This window comes from Xyrauchen texanus, chromosome 24 (genome assembly GCF_025860055.1).
Source record: "Xyrauchen texanus isolate HMW12.3.18 chromosome 24, RBS_HiC_50CHRs, whole genome shotgun sequence".
NCBI classification, from domain to species: Eukaryota; Metazoa; Chordata; class Actinopteri; order Cypriniformes; family Catostomidae; genus Xyrauchen; species Xyrauchen texanus.
The window spans coordinates 2,639,627-2,661,952 of record NC_068299.1 but is presented as its reverse complement, the minus strand read 5'-3'; the positions used below and the strand labels follow the sequence as shown (position 1 = coordinate 2,661,952).

The window sequence follows — 22,326 nt, the reverse complement described above, 5'->3', positions numbered from 1 at the left end:
CGAGTACAAGCGGCCGAAATGGGCTTCCTCAGAAGGGTGGCGGGCTTCTCCCTTAGAGATAGGGTGAGGAGCTCAGTCATCCGTGAGGAGCTCAGAGTAGAGCCGCTGCTCCTTTGCGTTGAAAGGAGTCAGTTGAGGTGGTTTGGGCATCTGGTAAGGATGCCCCCTGGCCGCCTCCCTAGGGAGGTGTTTCAGGCACGTCCAGCTGGGAGGAGGCCTCGGGGAAGACCCAGGACTAGGTGGAGAGATTACATCTCCACACTGGCCTGGGAACGCCTCGGGGTCGCCCAGTCAGAGCTGGTTAATGTGGCTCGGGATAGGGAAGTTTGGGGCCCCCTGCTGGAGCAGCTGCCCCCGTGACCCGACTTCGGATAAGCGGTTGAAGATGGATGGATGGATGGATGTAATCAAAGGAAATATCACTTGTGCGCAGGATTGGGCGTCATTTTCAATCAAGCTGTAATTTTGCCATATAATGCAAAAAGTGTGAAAATATTATTTAATTGTGTGAATTTACAGTGTCAATCATTTTATTTAAAAAGCATTAAAAATGTAATTTCCAGCACAGAATTCTATTAAACACTATTCAGAATCGGAGATGTGCTGGGAATGTCACTGTGATGGGAATCTCCTGTGCTGCATGTACATACACCATTGCATATTGCTAGTAGACAAATTAATTTAGTGAGAGTATGAAACATTTTTATTGAGTCAAATATTGACAATTCTGTCTCATGGATGGATCTAAAAACAGAACAAGTGCACCTCTAGTTTCGTTAAAAGTGGAGACTAAAATGGCAAATTACCAATAGTGCTTACTTCACTTGTGGTAGTCAAGGGAAACAGTATTTTTATTTATTTTCTCCCCAATGTGGAACGCCCAATTCCCAATGTGCTCCAAGTCCTTGTGGTGGCGTAGTGACTCGCCTCAATCCGGGTGGTGGAGGATTAATATCAGATGCCTCCACGTCTGAGACCGTCAATCCGCGCATCTTATCAAGTTGCTTGTTGAGCACGTTACCGTGGAGACGTAGCGTGTGTGGAGGCTTCACGCCATTCTCCGCAGGATCCACCCACAACTCATCACGCGCCCCACTGAGCGAGAAGCACATTATAGCGACCACGAGGAGGTTACCCCATGTGACTCTACCTTCCCTAGCAACAGGGCCAATTTGGTTGCTAAGTAGACTCACAGCACGTGGAGGATCATGCTACTCTCCGTGATCCACACACAAGTCACCACACGCCCCATTGAGAGCGAGAACCACTAATCACCACCACGAGGAGGTTACCCCATGTGACTCTACCCTCCCTAGCAACAGGGCCAATTTGGTTGCTAAGGAGACTCACAGCATGTGGAGGATCATGCTACTCTCCGTGATCCACACACAAGTCACCACACGCCCCATTGAGAGCGAGAACCACTAATCACCACCACGAGGAGGTTACCCCATGTGACTCTACCCTCCCTAGCAACCGGGACAATTTGGTTGCTTAGGAGACCTGGCTGGAGTCACTCAACACACCCTGGATTCGAACTCGCGACTCCAGGGGTGATAGTCAGCGTCAATACTCGCTGAGCTACCCAGGCCCCCTGTAAACAGTATTTTAAAATTGATTTAACGTCTTTTTTCCGCATGTCTCTGTACCTTGGTGTTTGTGCGGTTGCTCTGCAGACAGTCTTGTAGAACATTTTCATACTTCTTCATGAGGCCACCTCGGCTCTGGCCGGACGAGGGGGATGCGCTGTCATAGCCAGAGGTGACGGACGAGCCCGAGTCGGACGAATCAACCGAGAGCAAGGACGTGACCTCAGTGTCCAGAGAGCCAGAGTCCGAGTCCTGGATGCTTTCTTTCAAGTCAGACGTCACGGACGAGATCTGTCTGTCCCGTTGACGCCAGGACATGTCCAAGTCCCCTAGCCACAACGCTTTGTCCAATAAGAGCCCTTTCCGTTTCACCGACTGACTAATTGACAGTTGGCCTAATGTGAAAACCTCCGATTCTGGTTGGCTAAGCGGCACAGGGTTAATCTCTGAATGGCTAAACGAATCCTCTTTAAACTTATTGACGGAAACAGTTTGAGGTTTTAAAGGATCTGAGCAGGACAGTTCAGATCTTAATTGGTCCCATGAAGTCGAATCAAATGGTTTGTTTACAAATGGGAATGATGAAGACTTACTTGTGCTTGTATCATGTAATAAATCACTTGTTTCTAGCGACTTTTGAATGAAACTAAAGCTTGAATTGAAAACTTCTCGTGACGGGACTGTTCTAGAAGTGTCTTCAGATTGGACGTCACGTAAACAGCAAGTTTTGGATGAATTATGGTCATTCGAAGAGTTGTCTTTCTGAAAGACCTCTTTCAGCCATTTCTCACTGGAGTTGCTTGGCATATCAGAAGCACCCTTTTGAGTGTTCTCACTAGTGGACGGGCCACAAATGGGGGTAATGGAATGTTTGTTGGAATCACATGGCATCTCGAGAGCCAAACCAACAGCAGCGTCCGCTTGCATGTATCCCGGCCAAATGAAACTTCTTCTGCGATAGCTTCCGGACACTGTGGCTGTGCTCGCACCACCTGTTGAGAAAGGGATTACTGATTAAACCGCGTAGCCTTGACAACAAACTGAAAAAAGTACTCAGTAGTTGGGCATCCAACATATGGACATTTTCAATGACTTTTTGTAAACAACAACTAACTCATGACAGCTACAGTCCCGTGCATGAGCCACAAACTGTCCCTGTGACCAGTGTGACAAATCCAAACCAGCTGTTGTGAAATTCAACACTGATGTACAAATAAAAAAGTAAACAACAAGAATAGAAAATATGGCCCATTCTTGATTTACTTTTTATTAAAAACTGCTCAGAAAAAAAAATGGTGGACCTCCACAAGTCTGGTTCATCCTTAGAAGCAATTTCCAAACACCTGAATGTACCACGTTCATTTATACAAACAATAGTACGCAAGTATAAACACCATGGGACCACACAGCCATAGTCCCGCACAGGAAGGAGACGCATTCTGTCTCCTAGAGATGAACGTAGTTTGGTGCGAAAAGTGCAAATCAATCCCAGAACAACAGCAAAGGACCTTCTGAAGATGCTGGAGGAAACAGGTAGACGAGTATCTAGATCCACAGCAAAACAAGTCCTATATCGACATAACCTGAAAGGCTGCTCAGCAAGGAAGAAGCAAATGCTCCAAAACTGCTCTAATTAACTTGAATAGCTTTCGTTAACACCAGCTTTTTAAATGTATTGTTTGATTTATCATAAGACAACTCTTTAGGTTTCTAAAACTAATATTTGCAGCACCCATAGGACAGAATAAAACACACCATTAAGACAACGCAACATTTAGCATATTTTTAAGATTTACAGATTCAAATTTCATAACAAAATCTCATCAAATTTAATTGTGTCATTTTTAAACTAAATTAAATGAAGCAAGCTTAAAATATATAGTTTTTTTTATTAAATTTTGTTCAATTTCCAATTAAAACAGACATGCATAAATCTTTTTAGACAGCAATATGATTGAAAAGAGAGCTAATGGAGACCGAAAGTGAGTTCTCAAATAGTTTGCAAAATATGCAATCTACATTCATTTGTTTCATTTTTATTTCTCTAACAGAATTTTGTGGGGGGGGTATCATTCACATCTATAAAGTAAACAATGTTGAGAACACCATTAACTCTCCTGAGCAATGAAAGCAGCATCAACTCATTAACATTGTTACAATGGCAACAGTTTTGCAAAATTATATCACAAGCTTTATTACATGTATTATGGCAGTTTCCCAGTGAAATGTCCAGTGGGGGGCGCCAACAGCGAGTGCAATGGTGTCGTAATCAGGCGAGGGTTTTAAACTGAATATTAGAGGGAGGTTTTAATGAGTAAAACGTACCTCCCAAATCTAAAACTTTAACCTATACTCAACCAACAGTGATCTAAAAAATCAAAAAGCACATTTTCTGTCAATTCTACTTCACTTAAGTGTCATCTTGAGTGCCTGGCTGTGCTCGAGCCTCGAACCTCTGAGTACAAAATACCACACAAGCAAAATATTTGTGTTTATAAAGTCAAAATCAGCCATTGTACTCGTGATTTGTGTGAAAGTGAATAAAACGCACCATTGTTGTTGTTGTTGTTGCGCCTCTCGTGTTCATTTCACCAGGAAACTGCGGCGAATCATAGAACGCCACATGTAAACGTCCATTTGCAAAAATGTTGTTATAATAACGTTAATTAAATGAGACTATCTTGCATGAAAGAACAATCTCAGAGCAACACATTCTAGGTAAATTAGTCAAAATCTGTGGAAGAATAAGTGATTTTCTCCCTTCGACTAAATACTGCTGAGATCCTTTACAAGGGAACATACTTTATAAATGTGTTGTTGAAAGACAAATGTACAGCATTTTGAAAACTGACTGTAAGATACCTAAAAATGGGTTAAAGAGTTAAAATGCATAAATGAGACATTTCAGCTTATCACGGCCCATTCGGCCCCATTTCGCTGCTGGCCCACCGGGAAACTTCCCGAACTTCCCAATGGCCAGTCTGCGCCTGGTCGTACGTCTGATTCAAGAAAAGGCTTCATAGGTTTGTTGGTATTGACGTGTCGCCATATTTTATTTGGCCTCTGTATACATCACAACATGAGTCGATCAATGCTTTGATTTGAGAGTGAACAGTGACTCAAACTTCACTGTGTTCCAGAGTTGTAGTCGAGACCAACTCACTCGAGTCCGAGTCGAGACCGAGACCAGAGAGGGTCGAGTCCGAGTCGAGACCAGAGAGGGTTGATTACCTAATTTACTTTTATTTACTTCGTGATATTGGTTTAAAAAATATTATCAGTTCTTCTAAGCTGGTGAAATATCAGTCCACTCTCTAAATGTAACTAATAACCTTTGCTTCTGTAATTGAAGTCCCAGAGAATGTACATGTTGCAGAGTGTTTCCTTTTAAAAGTCTTACTGCATATGAATTCTTTGTGTCCTTTAAAGGCAAACTGAATAATGGTCGATTTAGCAGACATTTTCACACATTGCTAGAGGCTCATATCCTCCCTACCTGACCGAATCTTGCTGCCTTTGCGCTAACTAGTCTCAAGTCATGCGCAGTTGCGCACTAGAAAATCACCAATCACTGGGCGTGTCAATCAATTTAAAGAAATATTATATACATACATTAATAATCATGAAAAATATTTTGAATTGGACTCGAGTGGACTCGGGAATAAGTCCGAGTCCTAAAATGTTCGAGTACGAGTCAATACCGAGTCAAAATGCACACGAGTCCATGACAAGACCAAGACCATTAAAATATGGTCTCGAGACCGAGTCCGAGACGAGTCCGAGTCTCGAGTACTACAACACTGCTGTGTTCTTCATACAAAATGCTCATATGACTCTAGAAGACTTGAAATGTGACACATGAGCCATACGGGCAACATTTATGACACTATTTCACAATCAACTTCTATTGTTTTAAGATCAGCGATCGCGTCATGCTTGAAAATATTCATGTAGACACAATTCTGTAGACAAATGAAAGAAAGTCATATTGCTTCGGAACAACATTAGGGTGAGAAAATGATAAAAGAATTATCAATTTTGGGGGAACCGTTCCATTACTTTGTAAGTAGGGCCGTCGATTTAAAAACAATCACGCAGTTAATCATGTCCACCATATGTAAATTCCGTAATAAACGTACAGATTTTCCTACCGTTCAAGCTTGAATTAGGTGTTTTTACAAGCCACGTCAATAGGTGGCAGCGCGTCCCACAAGGAAACTTCAGGTGTGCAAAGCACAACAGAATACAGGAATCTTGAGACGCAATTGTGGCAGCGGGGGCGTGGTCAAGCGCCCGTCCGGGAGAGAGAAGCGGTAAGGGCGCTCACACCTGGGCCAAACTATGACTAACACCTGTCTCTAATTGCAGTAGAGTGAGGAGAGCGGTGAAAAAGCCAGCGGCCGCAGAGCAGAGGGAGTCGACCAGAACAAGCCAACCCACTGCGCTTATGTTATTGTGTGTTGATTTTGTTATAATTATTTGTGAGACAGACATTAAAAACCTTACCTTTTTCCCTGGAACCTTCGTTTCCTGTCCTCCTTCCCGTGAGGGTTCTACAGCAATTTAAAAAATGTCCACTACTTTCAACTTGAATTTTAGCATCATAATAATGTGCCGTTTTTGACGCTCCAAACACGTCCGTCTAAAGGCCAAAGTAGATTTGGCGCATCCGCGAGCAATGCTGATTGCTCCGCGCACAATATGCACTATGCATCATAATCCAGTCCGCAAGGCATGAGCATGCACCGGCCAGATTTCGCGATTATCGTCTGTGCGCATCGTCGGTGCATGCGCCGGAGTATCACAAAGAAGCTGTAGTGTGCATGCGTCAAACGCCTTTATATTCGCTCACGCTTAGAGAAGTATATTCACAAAGGCAATGCGGTCGACTTGCCAAAACTATAGTTTGCTAATCTGTGGAGTGGTTCGAAAATTGGTTTTAATGACTTCAACCTAAGTGAATGTAAACTTCATGCCCGATACATTATATTAATACATATTTGAATTATTATGCAGCTTTTATATTTTTGAATTATCTTTATTTGGGGGACTTTTGCAGCAAATTATGACGTATGTGATTAATTGCGGTTAATTTGATTAATTAATCGGCATGTTATGTAATTAATGCGATTCAAAATGTTAAATCAATTGACAGCCCTACTTCTAATGCATTTCAATCTTTACCATGAATTACACGGAGCAAATTAAGGGCAGATGATGTCATAATTGAAGTATGTTTTCAAAAGAGAGAGCGGAACTCAATCCTCTCAAAGAAGCTTTTAACTTTAACAAAGCTACGGTAAAGAACAGTCAGTTCATTGTGCACATCACATTCAAAACACAACTAAGAAACACCGTCCTCCATCTGTCACTCACACTGTATAGCTCAGCTTTAGATCAATGAACCTTAAATACAGTAGACAGGTAACACTGACAGCAACCGTGATACCATCACTCAAACGGCACGGAGCGCACCATCAAAAGGGAAGGAAGCTGTCATAAGGCTCTTTTTAAGACACCTAAATGATCATTTGAATCCCTCGATTTAAAAAGGAGGAGTAACAAAAGAGCAGTACAAGGCAAACGTCTGTGTTGGTTTTATAAAAACTAGGGCTGTCAATTTAAAGTGGCAATTCAGTGCGATTATTTATATAAGAAATGAATGCAATCAAGGATCTGGAGACGTTTTAAACCACTTTTAGCTTGACACAGTGACCTAAAAATGGTACGTTTATGATGCGACGCAACCACAGTGAGACGTCCATCTGATGCATGTGTACATTGAAGCGTCCTTATAATAAATCTATCAGACAGGTGGATGAATTCAATTGCACAATGGATTACGGTGCACTGTAGGCCAATGAAAGGCTTGTGTTCAATTTTGTCGAAATAAACAACACATCGCCTCCTAAAGACACTTTTGAGTATTGTCTTAATGTTTTACTTGTCTGCCACAATAATGTAATGCTTTTTATTATCTGAATTATTATATTTATATAATATATTTATAGACAGACAGAGAGACAGACATATAGAATGACAGGCAGACAGAGAGACAGACATATAGAACGAGAGATAATGATAGAACGACAGATAACAGACAGAGAGACAGACATATAGAACGAGAGATAGAACGACAGACAGAGAGACAGACATATATAATGACAGACAGACAGACATATAGAATGACAGACAGACAGACAGAGACAGACATATAGAACGAGAGATAGAATGACAGACAGACAGAGAGACAGACATATAGAACGAGAGATAATGATAGAACGACAGATAACAGACAGAGAGACAGACATATAGAACGAGAGATAGAACGACAGACAGAGAGACAGACATATAGAACGAGAGATAGAATGACAGACAGACAGAGAGACAGACATATAGAACGAGAGATAGAACGACAGAGAGACATATAGAACGAGAGATAGAACGACAGACAGACATATAGGACGACAGATAGAACGACAGACAGAGAGACAGACATATAGAATGACAGACAGACAGAGACAGACATATAGAACGAGAGATAGAATGACAGACAGACAGAGAGACAGACATATAGAACGAGAGATAATGATAGAACGACAGATAACAGACAGAGACAGACATATAGAACGAGAGATAGAACGACAGACAGACATATAGAATGAGAGATAGAACGACAGACAGAGAGACAGACATATAGAACGAGAGATAGAACGACAGATAACAGACAGAGAGACAGACATATAGAACGAGAGATAGAACGACAGACAGACAGACATATAGAATGAGATAGAACGACAGATAACAGACAGAGAGACAGACATATAGAACGAGAGATAGAATGACAGACAGACAGAGACAGACATATAGAACGAGAGATAGAATGACAGACAGACAGAGAGACAGACATATAGAACGAGAGATAATGATAGAACGACAGATAACAGACAGAGAGACAGACATATAGAACGAGAGATAGAACGACAGACAGACAGACATATAGAATGAGAGATAACAGACAGAGAGACAGACATATAGAACGAGAGATAGAACGACAGACAGACAGACATATAGAACGAGAGATAGAACGACAGACAGACATATAGAACGACAGATAGAACGACAGACAGAGAGACAGACATATAGAATGACAGACAGACAGACATATAGAATGACAGACAGACAGAGACAGACATATAGAACGAGATAGAATGACAGACAGACAGAGAGACAGACATATAGAACGAGAGATGATGATAGAACGACAGATAACAGACAGAGACAGACATATAGAACGAGAGATAGAACAACAGACAGACAGACATATAGAATGAGAGATAGAACGACAGACAGACAGACATATAGAATGAGAGATAGAACGACAGACAGAGAGACAGACATATAGAACGAGAGATAGAACGACAGATAACAGACAGAGAGACAGACATATAGAACGAGAGATAGAACGACAGACAGACAGACATATAGAATGAGAGATAGAACGACAGATAACAGACAGAGAGACAGACATATAGAATGAGAGATAGATCGACAGACAGACAGACATATAGAATGAGAGATAACAGACAGAGAGACAGACATATAGAACGAGAGATAGAACGACAGATAACAGACAGAGAGACAGACATATAGAACGAGAGATGATGATAGAACGACAGATAACAGACAGAGACAGACATATAGAACGAGAGATAGAACGACAGACAGACAGACATATAGAATGAGAGATAGAACGACAGACAGACAGACATATAGAATGAGAGATAGAACGACAGACAGAGAGACAGACATATAGAACGAGAGATAGAACGACAGATAACAGACAGAGAGACAGACATATAGAACGAGAGATAGAACGACAGACAGACAGACATATAGAATGAGAGATAGAACGACAGATAACAGACAGAGAGACAGACATATAGAATGAGAGATAGATCGACAGACAGACAGACATATAGAATGAGAGATAGAACGACAGATAACAGACAGAGAGACAGACATATAGAACGAGAGATAGAACGACAGATAACAGACAGAGAGACAGACATATAGAACGAGAGATAACAGACAGAGAGACAGACATATAGAACGAGAGATAGAACGACAGATAACAGACAGAGAGACAGACATATAGAACGAGAGATAGAACGACAGATAACAGACAGAGAGACAGACATATAGAACGAGAGATAGAACGACAGAGAGACATATAGAACGAGAGATAGAACGACAGACAGACATATAGAATGAGAGATAGAACGACAGACAGACATATAGAATGAGAGATAGAACGACAGATAACAGACAGAGAGACAGACATTTAGAACGAGATAGAACGACAGATAACAGACAGAGAGACAGACATATAGAACGAGAGATAACAGACAGAGAGACAGACATATAGAACGAGAGATAGAACGACAGATAACAGACAGAGAGACAGACATATAGAACGAGAGATAGAACGACAGAGAGACATATAGAACGAGAGATAGAACGACAGACAGACATATAGAACGAGAGATAGAACGACAGACAGACATATAGAATGAGAGATAGAACGACAGACAGACATATAGAACGACAGATAGAACGACAGACAGAGAGACAGACATATAGAATGAGAGATAGAACGACAGATAACAGACAGAGAGACAGACATATAGAACGAGAGATAGAACGACAGACAGACATATAGAACGACAGATAGAACGACAGACAGACAGAGACAGACATATAGAACGAGAGATAGAATGACAGACAGACAGAGAGACAGACATATAGAACGAGAGATAATGATAGAACGACAGATAACAGACAGAGAGACAGACATATAGAACGAGAGATAGAACGACAGACAGACAGACATATAGAATGAGAGATAACAGACAGAGAGACAGACATATAGAACGAGAGATAGAACGACAGACAGACAGACATATAGAACGAGAGATAGAACGACAGACAGACATATAGAACGACAGATAGAACGACAGACAGAGAGACAGACATATAGAATGACAGACAGACAGACATATAGAATGACAGACAGACAGAGACAGACATATAGAACGAGATAGAATGACAGACAGACAGAGAGACAGACATATAGAACGAGAGATGATGATAGAACGACAGATAACAGACAGAGAGACAGACATATAGAATGAGAGATAACAGACAGAGAGACAGAGAGACATATAGAACGAGAGATAGAACGACAGACAGACAGACATATAGAATGAGAGATAGAACGACAGACAGAGAGACAGACATATAGAACGAGAGATAGAACGACAGATAACAGACAGAGAGACAGACATATAGAACGAGAGATAGAACGACAGACAGACAGACATATAGAATGAGAGATAGAACGACAGATAACAGACAGAGAGACAGACATATAGAATGAGAGATAGATCGACAGACAGACAGACATATAGAATGAGAGATAACAGACAGAGAGACAGACATATAGAACGAGAGATAGATGACAGATAACAGACAGAGAGACAGACATATAGAACGAGAGATAGAACGACAGAGAGACATATAGAACGAGAGATAGAACGACAGACAGACATATAGAATGAGAGATAGAACGACAGACAGACATATAGAATGAGAGATAGAACGACAGATAACAGACAGAGAGACAGACATATAGAACGAGATAGAACGACAGATAACAGACAGAGAGACAGACATATAGAACGAGAGATAACAGACAGAGAGACAGACATATAGAACGAGAGATAGAACGACAGATAACAGACAGAGAGACAGACATATAGAACGAGAGATAGAACGACAGAGAGACATATAGAACGAGAGATAGAACGACAGACAGACATATAGAACGAGAGATAGAACGACAGACAGACATATAGAATGAGAGATAGAACGACAGACAGACATATAGAACGACAGATAGAACGACAGACAGAGAGACAGACATATAGAATGAGAGATAGAACGACAGATAACAGACAGAGAGACAGACATATAGAACGAGAGATAGAACGACAGACAGACATATAGAACGACAGATAGAACGACAGACAGAGAGACAGACATATAGAATGACAGACAGACAGACCTATAGAATGACAGACAGACAGAGACAGACATATAGAACGAGAGATAGAATGACAGACAGACAGAGAGACAGACATATAGAACGAGAGATAATGATAGAACGACAGATAACAGACAGAGAGACAGACATATAGAACGAGAGATAGAACGACAGACAGACATATAGAACGACAGATAGAACGACAGACAGAGAGACAGACATATAGAATGACAGACAGACAGACCTATAGAATGACAGACAGACAGAGACAGACATATAGAACGAGAGATAGAATGACAGACAGACAGAGAGACAGACATATAGAACGAGAGATAATGATAGAACGACAGATAACAGACAGAGAGACAGACATATAGAACGAGAGATAGAACGACAGACAGACAGACAGACAGACATATAGAACGAGAGATAGAACGACAGATAACAGACAGAGAGACAGACATATAGAACGAGAGATAGAACGACAGACAGACAGACATATAGAACGAGAGATAGAACGACAGACAGACATATAGAATGACAGATAGAACGACAGACAGACAGACAGACAGACATATAGAACGAGAGATAGAACGACAGATAACAGACAGAGAGACAGACATATAGAATGAGAGATAGAACGACAGACAGAGAGACAGACATATAGAACGAGAGATAGAACGACAGACAGAGAGACAGACATATAGAATGAGAGATAGAACGACAGATAACAGACAGAGAGACAGACATTTAGAACGAGAGATAGAACGACAGACAGAGAGACAGACATATAGAACGAGAGATAGATCGACAGACAGAGAGAGAGACAGACATATAGAACGAGAGATAGATCGACAGACAGACATATAGAACGAGAGATAGAACGACAGACAGGCAGACAGAGAGACAGACATATAGAACGAGAGATAGATCGACAGACAGAGAGACAGACATATAGAACGAGAGATAGAATGACAGACAGACATATAGAATGACAGACAGACAGACAGACATATAGAACGAGAGATAGAACGACAGACAGACAGAATGAGAGATAATGATAGAACGAGAGATAGAATGACAGGACGAGACAGACAGACAGACAGAAAGAGAGAGAGAACTATATTTGTAATTTTTTAATCAATATATATGGAATTATTGAACTATGAGGGTCAAATATTTATGTATGTGATTAATTGCAGTTAATATGATTCATTAATCAGCATATTGAGTAAATATTAGTCAACTGAACATTTTTAGCGATTGACGGCAAAATCAAACAAAGCAGACACATGTTGTTTCTGCCACTGCATCAAAGTTGTGAGATCTTAGTTTGACAAACAAGAAGTGTCTAAAGACATTTTCTCCCCATTTTAACACTATTTATTATTTTAGCATTAAAAAATGTAAAACCAAAATACACTTTTTGTGAATTGTTTGCTTCTGAACTCCACACACAGTAGCTGCTTAGACAGTTAAAAACACTCAACTTGTGTCAGTACATCACAACAGTTTGTTTTTACAGCTTTAACACAGTTGACACTATTTAATCCATGCTTCAAACTAATTTGATATGTATTTTTTAAATGTAAAGACAGTTTGCACGTGAACCGACCGCCCTGAGAGAAACATACATGCGTTTACCTTAATCGGTTAGAGAGCCCCTCATAAATCTCCCTCGGACTCTCATTGGCCACTCGTGAACACTTCACAGGAACAACCGTATGTGAAGCTCATAAAGAGCAGACGGGAACGTTTGAGGAGTAAACGAATCTCCCCCGGAGATGTTTGGCCAGCCGATTCACCTCAGTGAACATGTGGCTGTAGTGTGACAGCAGCAACTTTGAGGAAGTGAGAGTTTGTCAGGCTTTTTCTGCAACTTCTCTGTCTTTCTGAACACAAGAGACAGTGTAGAGATTGTGAAGCAAAGTGAGAGACAGACAGACAGACAGACAGACAGACAGACAGCAGTTCCTGCACAGCCACAATATATTTCATGTTGGTTACACAATTGCATTGAAGTTGTCTGAAGAACATCACAATTGGTGGTCCATTATGACAGAATGTGAGAACAATAGATAGAATGACAATGACAGACAGACAGACAGACAGGCAGGACTAGAGACAGACCAACAGAACGATAGGACAAGATGTAGAATGACAGGACGACAGACAGACAGGCAGACAGACAGAATGAGAGATAATGATAGAATGATAGGACAGACAGACATACACAGACAGAGAGACAGATGACAGACAGACATATAGAACGAGAGATAGAATGACAGGACAACAGACAGACAGACAGAATGAGAGATAGAATGACAGGACGACAGACAGACAGGCAGGCAGGCAGACAGACAGACAGAATGAGAGATAATGATAGAATGATAGGACAGACATACACAGACAGAGAGACAGATGACAGACAGACATATAGAACGAGAGATAGAACGATAGGACAAGATGTAGAATGACAGGACGACAGACAGACAGGCAGGCAGACAGACAGACAGAATGAAAGATAATGATAGAATGATAGGACAGACAGATAGACAGACACAGACAGAGAGACAGACAGACAGACAGACATATAGAACGAGAGATAGAACGATAGGACAAGATATAGAATGACAATGACTGACAGACAGACAGACAGGGAGACAGACACAGACAGAGAGACAGACAGACAGATGACAGACAGACAGACAGACAGAATGAGACATAATGATAGAATGATAGGACAGACATACACAGACAGAGAGACAGATGACAGAGACATATAGAACGAGAGATAGAACGATAGGACAAGATATAGAATGACAATGACTGACAGACAGACAGGCAGGCAGACAGACAGACACAATGAGAGATAATGATAGAATGATAGGACAGACAGATAGACAGACACAGACAGAGAGACAGACAGACATATAGAACGAGAGATAGAACGATAGGACAAGATATAGAATGACAATGACTGACAGACAGACAGGGAGACAGACACAGACAGAGACACAGACAGACAGATGACAGACAGACAGACAGACAGAATGAGACATAATGATAGAATGATAGGACAGACATACACAGACAGAGAGACAGATGACAGACAGACATATAGAACGAAAGATAGAACGATAGGACAAGATATAGAATGACAATGACAGACAGACAGACAGGACAGACAGAGAGACAGACACAGACAGAGAGACAGACAGACAGATGACAGACAGACATATAGAACGAGAGGACAAGATATAGAATGACAATGACAGACAGACAGACAGACAGACAGATATATAGAACGAGAGATAGAATGATAGGACAGACAGACAGACAGATAGTCAGAGACAGACAGACAGATGACAGACAGACAGACATATAGAACGAGAGATAGAATGATAGGACAGACAGATAGTCAGACACAGACAGAGAGACAGACAGATGACTTGTCAGTTCTTTAAAGAACATGATTGTTTTCTGCCATAATTATTTATGTTACGGATTCATGCAGGCGGGAATTTGACAAACAAAAGAAATCCCTCCGAACTGTGTTTAAAATTAGCAGCTGCAATTCTGTTGAAGTTCTGCCAGAGATCCCGACACACTTCCTGTTCGGTCACAGACAAAAACTAACCAGCTGAAAACAAAACAACTTTCCACACTCACACACACACAAACACACACACAAACACACACACAAACGTGTGGACTGAAGAAACTATTAGAACACAAGTCTGGTAATTAAACAAGGAAAACAACAATGAAAATGTGGCCAAATTAAAATCAATAATTATCTCTGCTGAATGCTTTAGGAATCGCTCGCCATCATTTATCCACCCTCATGTCATTCCGAACCGGTACGATATCTTTTTGTTCATGCATTTTATTAAAATAACTATACATTCACTTCAAAGTCAATGAGTGTAAATGTAGACTGTATATTTATTTAAATAAATCACAGCAGGATTAATAATTACACTAGGACATAGATTATGCAATTAAACATACATTTTTTTTATTCTGTAACATTTTCCGCATTTATTATGAATTAAATGTTTATGACTGCATTCCTGCAGTCTGCATTTCCCACATCGCTGATATCACAGGGCCCTAAAAGCTTGGTAACCAATGGCAACGTGCCACATTTGAATATGCAGAAGTGAGAATGAGATTTGAGATTGTGTCCGCTTTCATTTTGTGCAAAAAAAGCAGCATGAATTCTTCCAAATATCTCCCGTTGTGCCAAAAACCATCCAGTGAGCATCAGTTCAGTGGACGGAAACGCCTTGTTGATGAGAGAGGTCAACGGAGAATGGCCAGACTGGTTCGAACTTTGAAGCCCCTGAAAGCCCATAAAGGCAGCATGAAAGTAATCCATATGACTTCAGAAGCGATAGGATAGGTGTGGGTGAGAAACAGACCAAATCTAGCGCTCTGGGCACGCATCGTGCATTAGGAGGTGCAATCGAGCTTGAAAACAAAATCGTTTTGAACGCTTAAGATGACGTGGATTTAACCACTGGAGTCATGTGGATTACTTTCATGCTGCCTTTCTGTGATGTTTGGACCTTTAGATTTCTGGCCAGGCACGGATTTAGGAAGCAGAGGCCCCTGGGCACAAAATCTTGGAGGCCCCTCCTCCTCCTCCTCCTCTCCTCTTTTTCTTTTTCCTTTCCTCCTTTTTCTTTAGTTAAAAACAAAAACACCAACTCCATTTCTTGTGATGTTAACTGTGACAGCAAAAGAGATCTATAAATATCTATAAAACAAAAGACAAAATGGAAACTATCACGGAACAAAATCAACAGAATTTATTGGAATAAAAGCAGATTAAAATCTATGAAAATACAGGCTAATAACATAACTAAGAATAACTATAGTCATGTCTGTACAGTCTGTTTTTTTTACGGAGAAACAGATGATCAACGATATACTAGGTTGTAACGTGACAGAGGCTGGTAGCAGAGCAATCAATTCAGTGAATTACACTGCGCAAATCAAAAGTAATAGTACCCACCGGCACCGGATGAAGAAGGATTGACAGTCTCCACAGAATAAAATATTCATTTTATTTTATTTTTCGTGTTCGCATTTATGAGGAAAAAAAATGTTACGGACGTGACAGTTCTCCGTTACGGACGTGACCGCTCTGAAAGCGGCACTAAAAGTAAAAGAATGCTTTAAAACGTTTTCACAGAGACCTCAAACAGAAAGCACAAAGTCTTTCTTTAAAGTGAATTTCGTTTTGTATTCATTTAAATCTTAATTTTAATCAATGTTTCATCAACCAATTCCCTAGATCCGGGCATCTAATAATCAGGGTTTTAATAAGGGGAAAAGGTAATAGATATGCCTACATTTTGAGGCGGTCAAACTGGTAATGCACGTCACCGCCGGGTCTCTGCCGCCTTCAGCACCTGCTTCGGTTTCGGTCTCAAGCGGAGTCGGAGACTGTGGTGGTGGGGAGGCATTTGAATAGGGCTGGGGTTGGGGTTCTCTGTCTTGTCGTGCTGGTGCTGGTGCTGGTGCTGGTGCTCAGGTTCATCTAAAATAGCAAAGCTGGATATTGTGCTAAACCCAGCATCACCGCAGGCTCTTTATTTTCGTCGAGCCGACTTTTGAAAAAAGTAGAGATGGCTGGAATATTACTCCTAATTAAAACCTCTCGGCTATCCTTCTCCTTTTTAGCTTTACGTTTTGTGGCTCCGCTGCTCCACCGTTTTTTATCCATTTTGTTAGTTTTTTTTCGATGTCCTCAACTCTCTTCTACCGCCTGTTTTGCCGCTATCAACAGTTTCCGCGGTAACCTGACTCGTCATCATCCGACACAGCCGAAAAACTGATCATGATACTTTTTTGCGTGTAAATAAATTATTGTTAACACACATACGCACAATTACACACGCATTCATGAATTTTAATTTAATTTAATACTAATAAAAAATTACAAAAAGGATGAGGCCACACAGTTAGTGGGGTCTTGGAGGCCCCCTAGAGGTCGGAGGCCCCCGGGCACCGGCCCAATCGGCCCGGTGGTAAATCCGGCCTTGTTTCTGGCCACCATTAACCTGCATTTAAATGACCAACAGAGCTGAAATATTCTTCTGAATATATATTTATTTGGGTTCAGCAGAAGAAAGAAGTGGTCGGTCAGTACCAAGTTTGCCAAAAATGCCATTGCATTACCATGGCTTTGAACACACAGGCTACCATGGCATTTTGGTAGTACTGAGTGGGTAAATAGTGGTCCAAAAAAACCATACTAAAAAGCACATCATCACCAAAGATACCATTGTACATACAAAAAACAATCCATTGATTGACAGCTCAGTGTTTGCCTCACCTGCCCTCGCGGAGCACCGTTGACACTTGGGGTCGTTGTCAGTCTTTTGGGTTGAATTACTCTCCACCTTGATCATACCTGCGAACATCATGATGCTTTAAAGCCGCTTCATCGACGGTAGTACTAGTGTAAGTTAGTTAAACTCCAAACATGTGCTCAAAACCCGGTAAAACTCGGATGGGCCACCCGTGCGCGTGCACGTGAAGCCGACGCCGCCGGTTCCAATCCTAAATAAATATGAATTATTAGATGTCAAACCTGCCAAATAACAGTCAACATATAAGAAGCCTTTCAACAATGTAATTTCACCCTATGCTTGAAAGAAAAGGAAAAAGTCCCCCAAAAGTGCGACACAATTATCAAACGAGTTAAATGGTCCATTTCATGCGCGCGAAGCGCGCGCGCGCACGCTATTATCGGCGAATCTGAAGAAAGTTCACGTCTGCGTCTCTCTGTGTAATGCCCGTTAACGCTTTAAAGATCATTTAAGAGATTTTTCCTCATCACGATGAGGGTAACCCGACTGCCAAACAGCCAACGAGAGGCGGAAAGTGCCGCACTTTGTCCCGTTATGTGGCACGTTGGAGTTCCTCTGACGTCTGCTGGAATTTGACTCCACAGAAGACCGAATTTACATGCTCGAGATTGACTGGGATGGTCTTCTCTGATAAAAGGCATGCAGAAGCAGGTCAAAAGATTGAACACATCTGATACTATAAGTTTTATCTTAAAGAGCACTTGATCTAAAGGCTTAAATGCAATATAGTTCATTTTAAATGCATGAGTTGAAGTGGATATGAAGGAAAAGCAGGCACAAGCATCCAGCAACTCCTTCAATACTGTTTAAAGAGCATGAGTTGAATGGACAATACAATGTTCTCAAAAACACTACAATACTGGAACATATAGAGCTAAATGAACCACATGGTATGGTATTAACTGTTCTGTATAACGCTGCGTTCACACTGCCAGCGACAAAATGACCTCATCTCAGTCATTTTCAATGAGAGCTCGCGACTTCCGGCAACACGAGCGACGGCGACCGTTGGCGACCGGATGTGGGCGTGTCCAGCGACACGACACAGTTGAGAAATGTTTAACTTTATCCAAACGAAGAGCGACTTTTGGGAGCGACAGCCAATACGAGAGAAGATGGTAGAGCTCACGTGATATTTTAATATATTTTAATAATATTAATTGTAAAGAAACAGTGCTGTTTAGACTCCCCGTACACACCACTAGCGACCTAACTGCCAGCTACTGGCGACAAGCAGCGATAAAATAGCTGACAGTGTGAACGCAGCTTAACACGATGGTTCATTTTAGACCAACCGGCCCGCTCTGTTCTCCCGATGGCAAGTCTGCCCCTGATCGGCCCCAAAGCGCGTCGGCCCACCGGGAAAATGCCCGGTATGCAAGATTACCAGTCCAGCCCTGGTTCTATTGTTTAGAATGGCAAAATAATCATAATAAAATAATCATAATAAATTAGTTAATAAATAATGGAATAATAATAAAACGTTTTAGAAGTGTAAATCAGTCATCACGTTGTAATTTTTAATCATTTATTGCATTTATCCGTCAACTGACTCAATCCATGTTCAATGGAAATTATTTATTGTTAGAATAATAGAATATCTTTTGTGCCTCTTTATCAAGTGTGCCGCACAAGCCCTCAAAAGTGAAGCCAAAACGTCTCGATCGCCCCGGTGACTGGTCCTAGTATAGGTCATAAACCCCGCCTCCCATGTTATTCAACGGGACGTGAGACCAACTAAACAATTAAATTACACTTCACATATCTTTTTTCCAAACATAGTTTCTGTCATTTACTGTCGTTTCTATCACGTTGATGTCATTTCAAGTGTTTGTTTTCAAAATAAGTTTGTTTTTAGTTATTTGATGCTATAAAAACGGTGCTGTGACATCATGATTGACAGCTGTGATTGACAGGTTCTTGACTTACCACTTCAAACATGATATAAATGAATAAAGTAAAAGTAGCATATAAACATAATAAATGGGGAAGAAATACAATTCTGACAATGCACAACGTTTTATAAGGTAATTTTTTTTTTTTTTTTTTTTTTACAGTGTTTTTTGTCACACGTTATACATTTGCACATATCGCAGCTAAGCTGGGGTCAGAGTGCAGGGTCAGCCATGATATGGCGCCCCTGGAGCAGATAGGGTCAAGGGCCTTGCTCAAGGGCCCAATGGTGGCATCTTGGCGGTGCGGGGGCTTGAGTAACCCAGAGCATTAGCCGCTGAGCCACCCCTGCCCCGACTGTCATATGATGAGGTGAATTGAATTATTTTATTAAGAAAATATATTAGGACTGTCGATTTAACGCATTCATTCAGTGAGATGAATTGTGCAATTAATCATGTCCCGGGCCGTAATAAAGAAGATTCTATCAGGAAGACTCGCAGACTTGAGGTTTTAGAAGTTGTACTCGGAACCGTCATATCCTGCTGGAGATAAGAGGCAAGGGCGAGGAGTCTACCCCCATGCAGGACGGGACTCAACAGGTGATGGTGGGGTGGAGGAGGTTGCCGTGTTAGCACACTGAAACAGCAGCAATGTGAGCAGACTTATAAAGCAATGGCTTACATGTGATTTTTATTATATATAATTAGTAAATATTTAAAGTCTTATAAATCTCTCTCTTGCACTGCAGCTTCCAGTCGGCCATTATCTCTCTCTGAGGCTTGAATCACGACCCGGCCCCGCCCTCCGCCCTTCCACATTCCTCCCTCGTTCTCTCAGGCCAGGGAGCCCCCTCCCCCCTTCTTTCCCTGGGGAGGGGCGTGCCCTCCAAATGCCGGCAGGTCATCCCCGTCTATCTGGATGAGGGAGGGGACAAGGGGAGGAAAAACATAAAAAATGTGGCACCTACACACCGTAACGGCGATCGTGCCAAATTAACAAAAATTGCAAAAAGAGAGGTAAAGGCCAACACGGAGCGGCAGTGGAAGAGAGAGAACAAAAAACACTCGCCGGTTCTCCGATATGGCACCGCTTGGTCCTCGGCCACTCCTCCACCCTCTAATGGACGACAGCCACGTCTCCCCGGACGGATCGGAGGCAGACCTCCGGCCCCTGGCGGATGGAACGTCCCGCAGCGTTTTTGGTGGACGGTAGGAGTCTCCCCCGCCCCTGGCAGCGGTAACCGCTCCAGGCGATTGGTTGGGAGCTCCTCCTCCCCTCGCGGTCGGCGGCCATTCCTCCGTCCTCCGCTGTTCCTTTGGGCTGGATGGTAGCGGCGAGAACTCCACTACGGCGCATCCCTCCTCCTTCCCGGATTTCGGCACCAGCTGAAAAGGGGTTAATGGAAAGGAGGAGGCTTGATTAGCCTGATTAGGGGCCGGGTGTGTAGCATCACGACCCGGCAACGCCCTCCGCCCTGCCACAATTGCATTTTAAATGTTATTTAATTAATTGTGTATATGCACAGTACCCTGGAGCCCAAGACAAATGTCTTCAGGGATGGTAAATTATTGTTATTTATTGCAATCTGTGTATTTCAATTCAATATACTCAGTGCGAGTAATGCTGAAGTATAACAGTTATTGCCTGTGAGTGAAACTGGACACTGGAATAGACATCTGATCCATTCCAAAAGCTTTGGACACTGTTTAAATGCGCGTGCGCGCGCACACACACACACACACAGAGCACTCCTGTTGTGTCTTTTGCTCTGATCATAAAGGCGTCTTTCATCTAGGCTGGACTGTTTCTCTCACACAGCTCCAGGACGCACCAGCGACCGGATGAACAGTGCTGCTCTTTGTGTTGTGCTCTATAGCCCGTGCAAAGTCTTATTTGAGGTCTGTGTTAGCCTGATAATGCTTTAATTGAGCTAAAGTGCTCAAAGCATCAGAGTCAACTCAATCTAATTAACATTAACTCTCTGCACTCATCACTTTAAGTCACTATGTGCCACAGCAATGTGAACCAGTGTAACGGACAATGACTTGTTGACCAGTCTAAAGTGGTTTAGCAGGTATTTCAGCATAACACTTTGACAAGGGCCAAAACACTCTAAAACCCAAACTAGACCAATTTGACTAATGGAAACACCGACATGCCCATATATTGTTTTTATTTCCATCTTGAAATGTAGGACTGCTCCATGTTATCTTCTGGAACTGTTGGTGATTGGAGTAGGTGGAAGTGTACTACACTTGTCTTGGTATCCGCACCATGCAATTACACACATTAGCCACTAGGTGTCAGGATTGCACAACTTCATGTTGTCTAGAAGGAAACTACCAGCAAA

General features: G+C 41.9%; 1 protein-coding gene across 3 annotated transcripts in view; it reads right to left on the bottom strand.

Moving 5' to 3' along the window:
* LOC127617577 (disrupted in schizophrenia 1 protein-like) overlaps nucleotides 1-19,017 on the bottom strand; it is a 69,511-nt gene extending 50,494 nt beyond the window's left edge. Inside the window, exons 1-2 of one of the 3 annotated variants that reach the window (XM_052089556.1) lie at nucleotides 18,044-19,017; nucleotides 1,650-2,581 (exon numbers count right to left, since the gene is read on the bottom strand). In XM_052089556.1, the coding sequence (XP_051945516.1) occupies nucleotides 1,650-2,581; nucleotides 18,044-18,134 (1,023 nt within the window). In that variant the 5' untranslated portion in view covers nucleotides 18,135-19,017. Of the gene's footprint in view, nucleotides 1-1,649; nucleotides 2,582-13,338; nucleotides 13,462-18,043 lie in introns of those variants that run through there. The other 2 variants (XM_052089557.1, XM_052089558.1) reach the window with 2 other exon arrangements.
* Nucleotides 19,018-22,326: the final 3,309 nt, after the last annotated feature.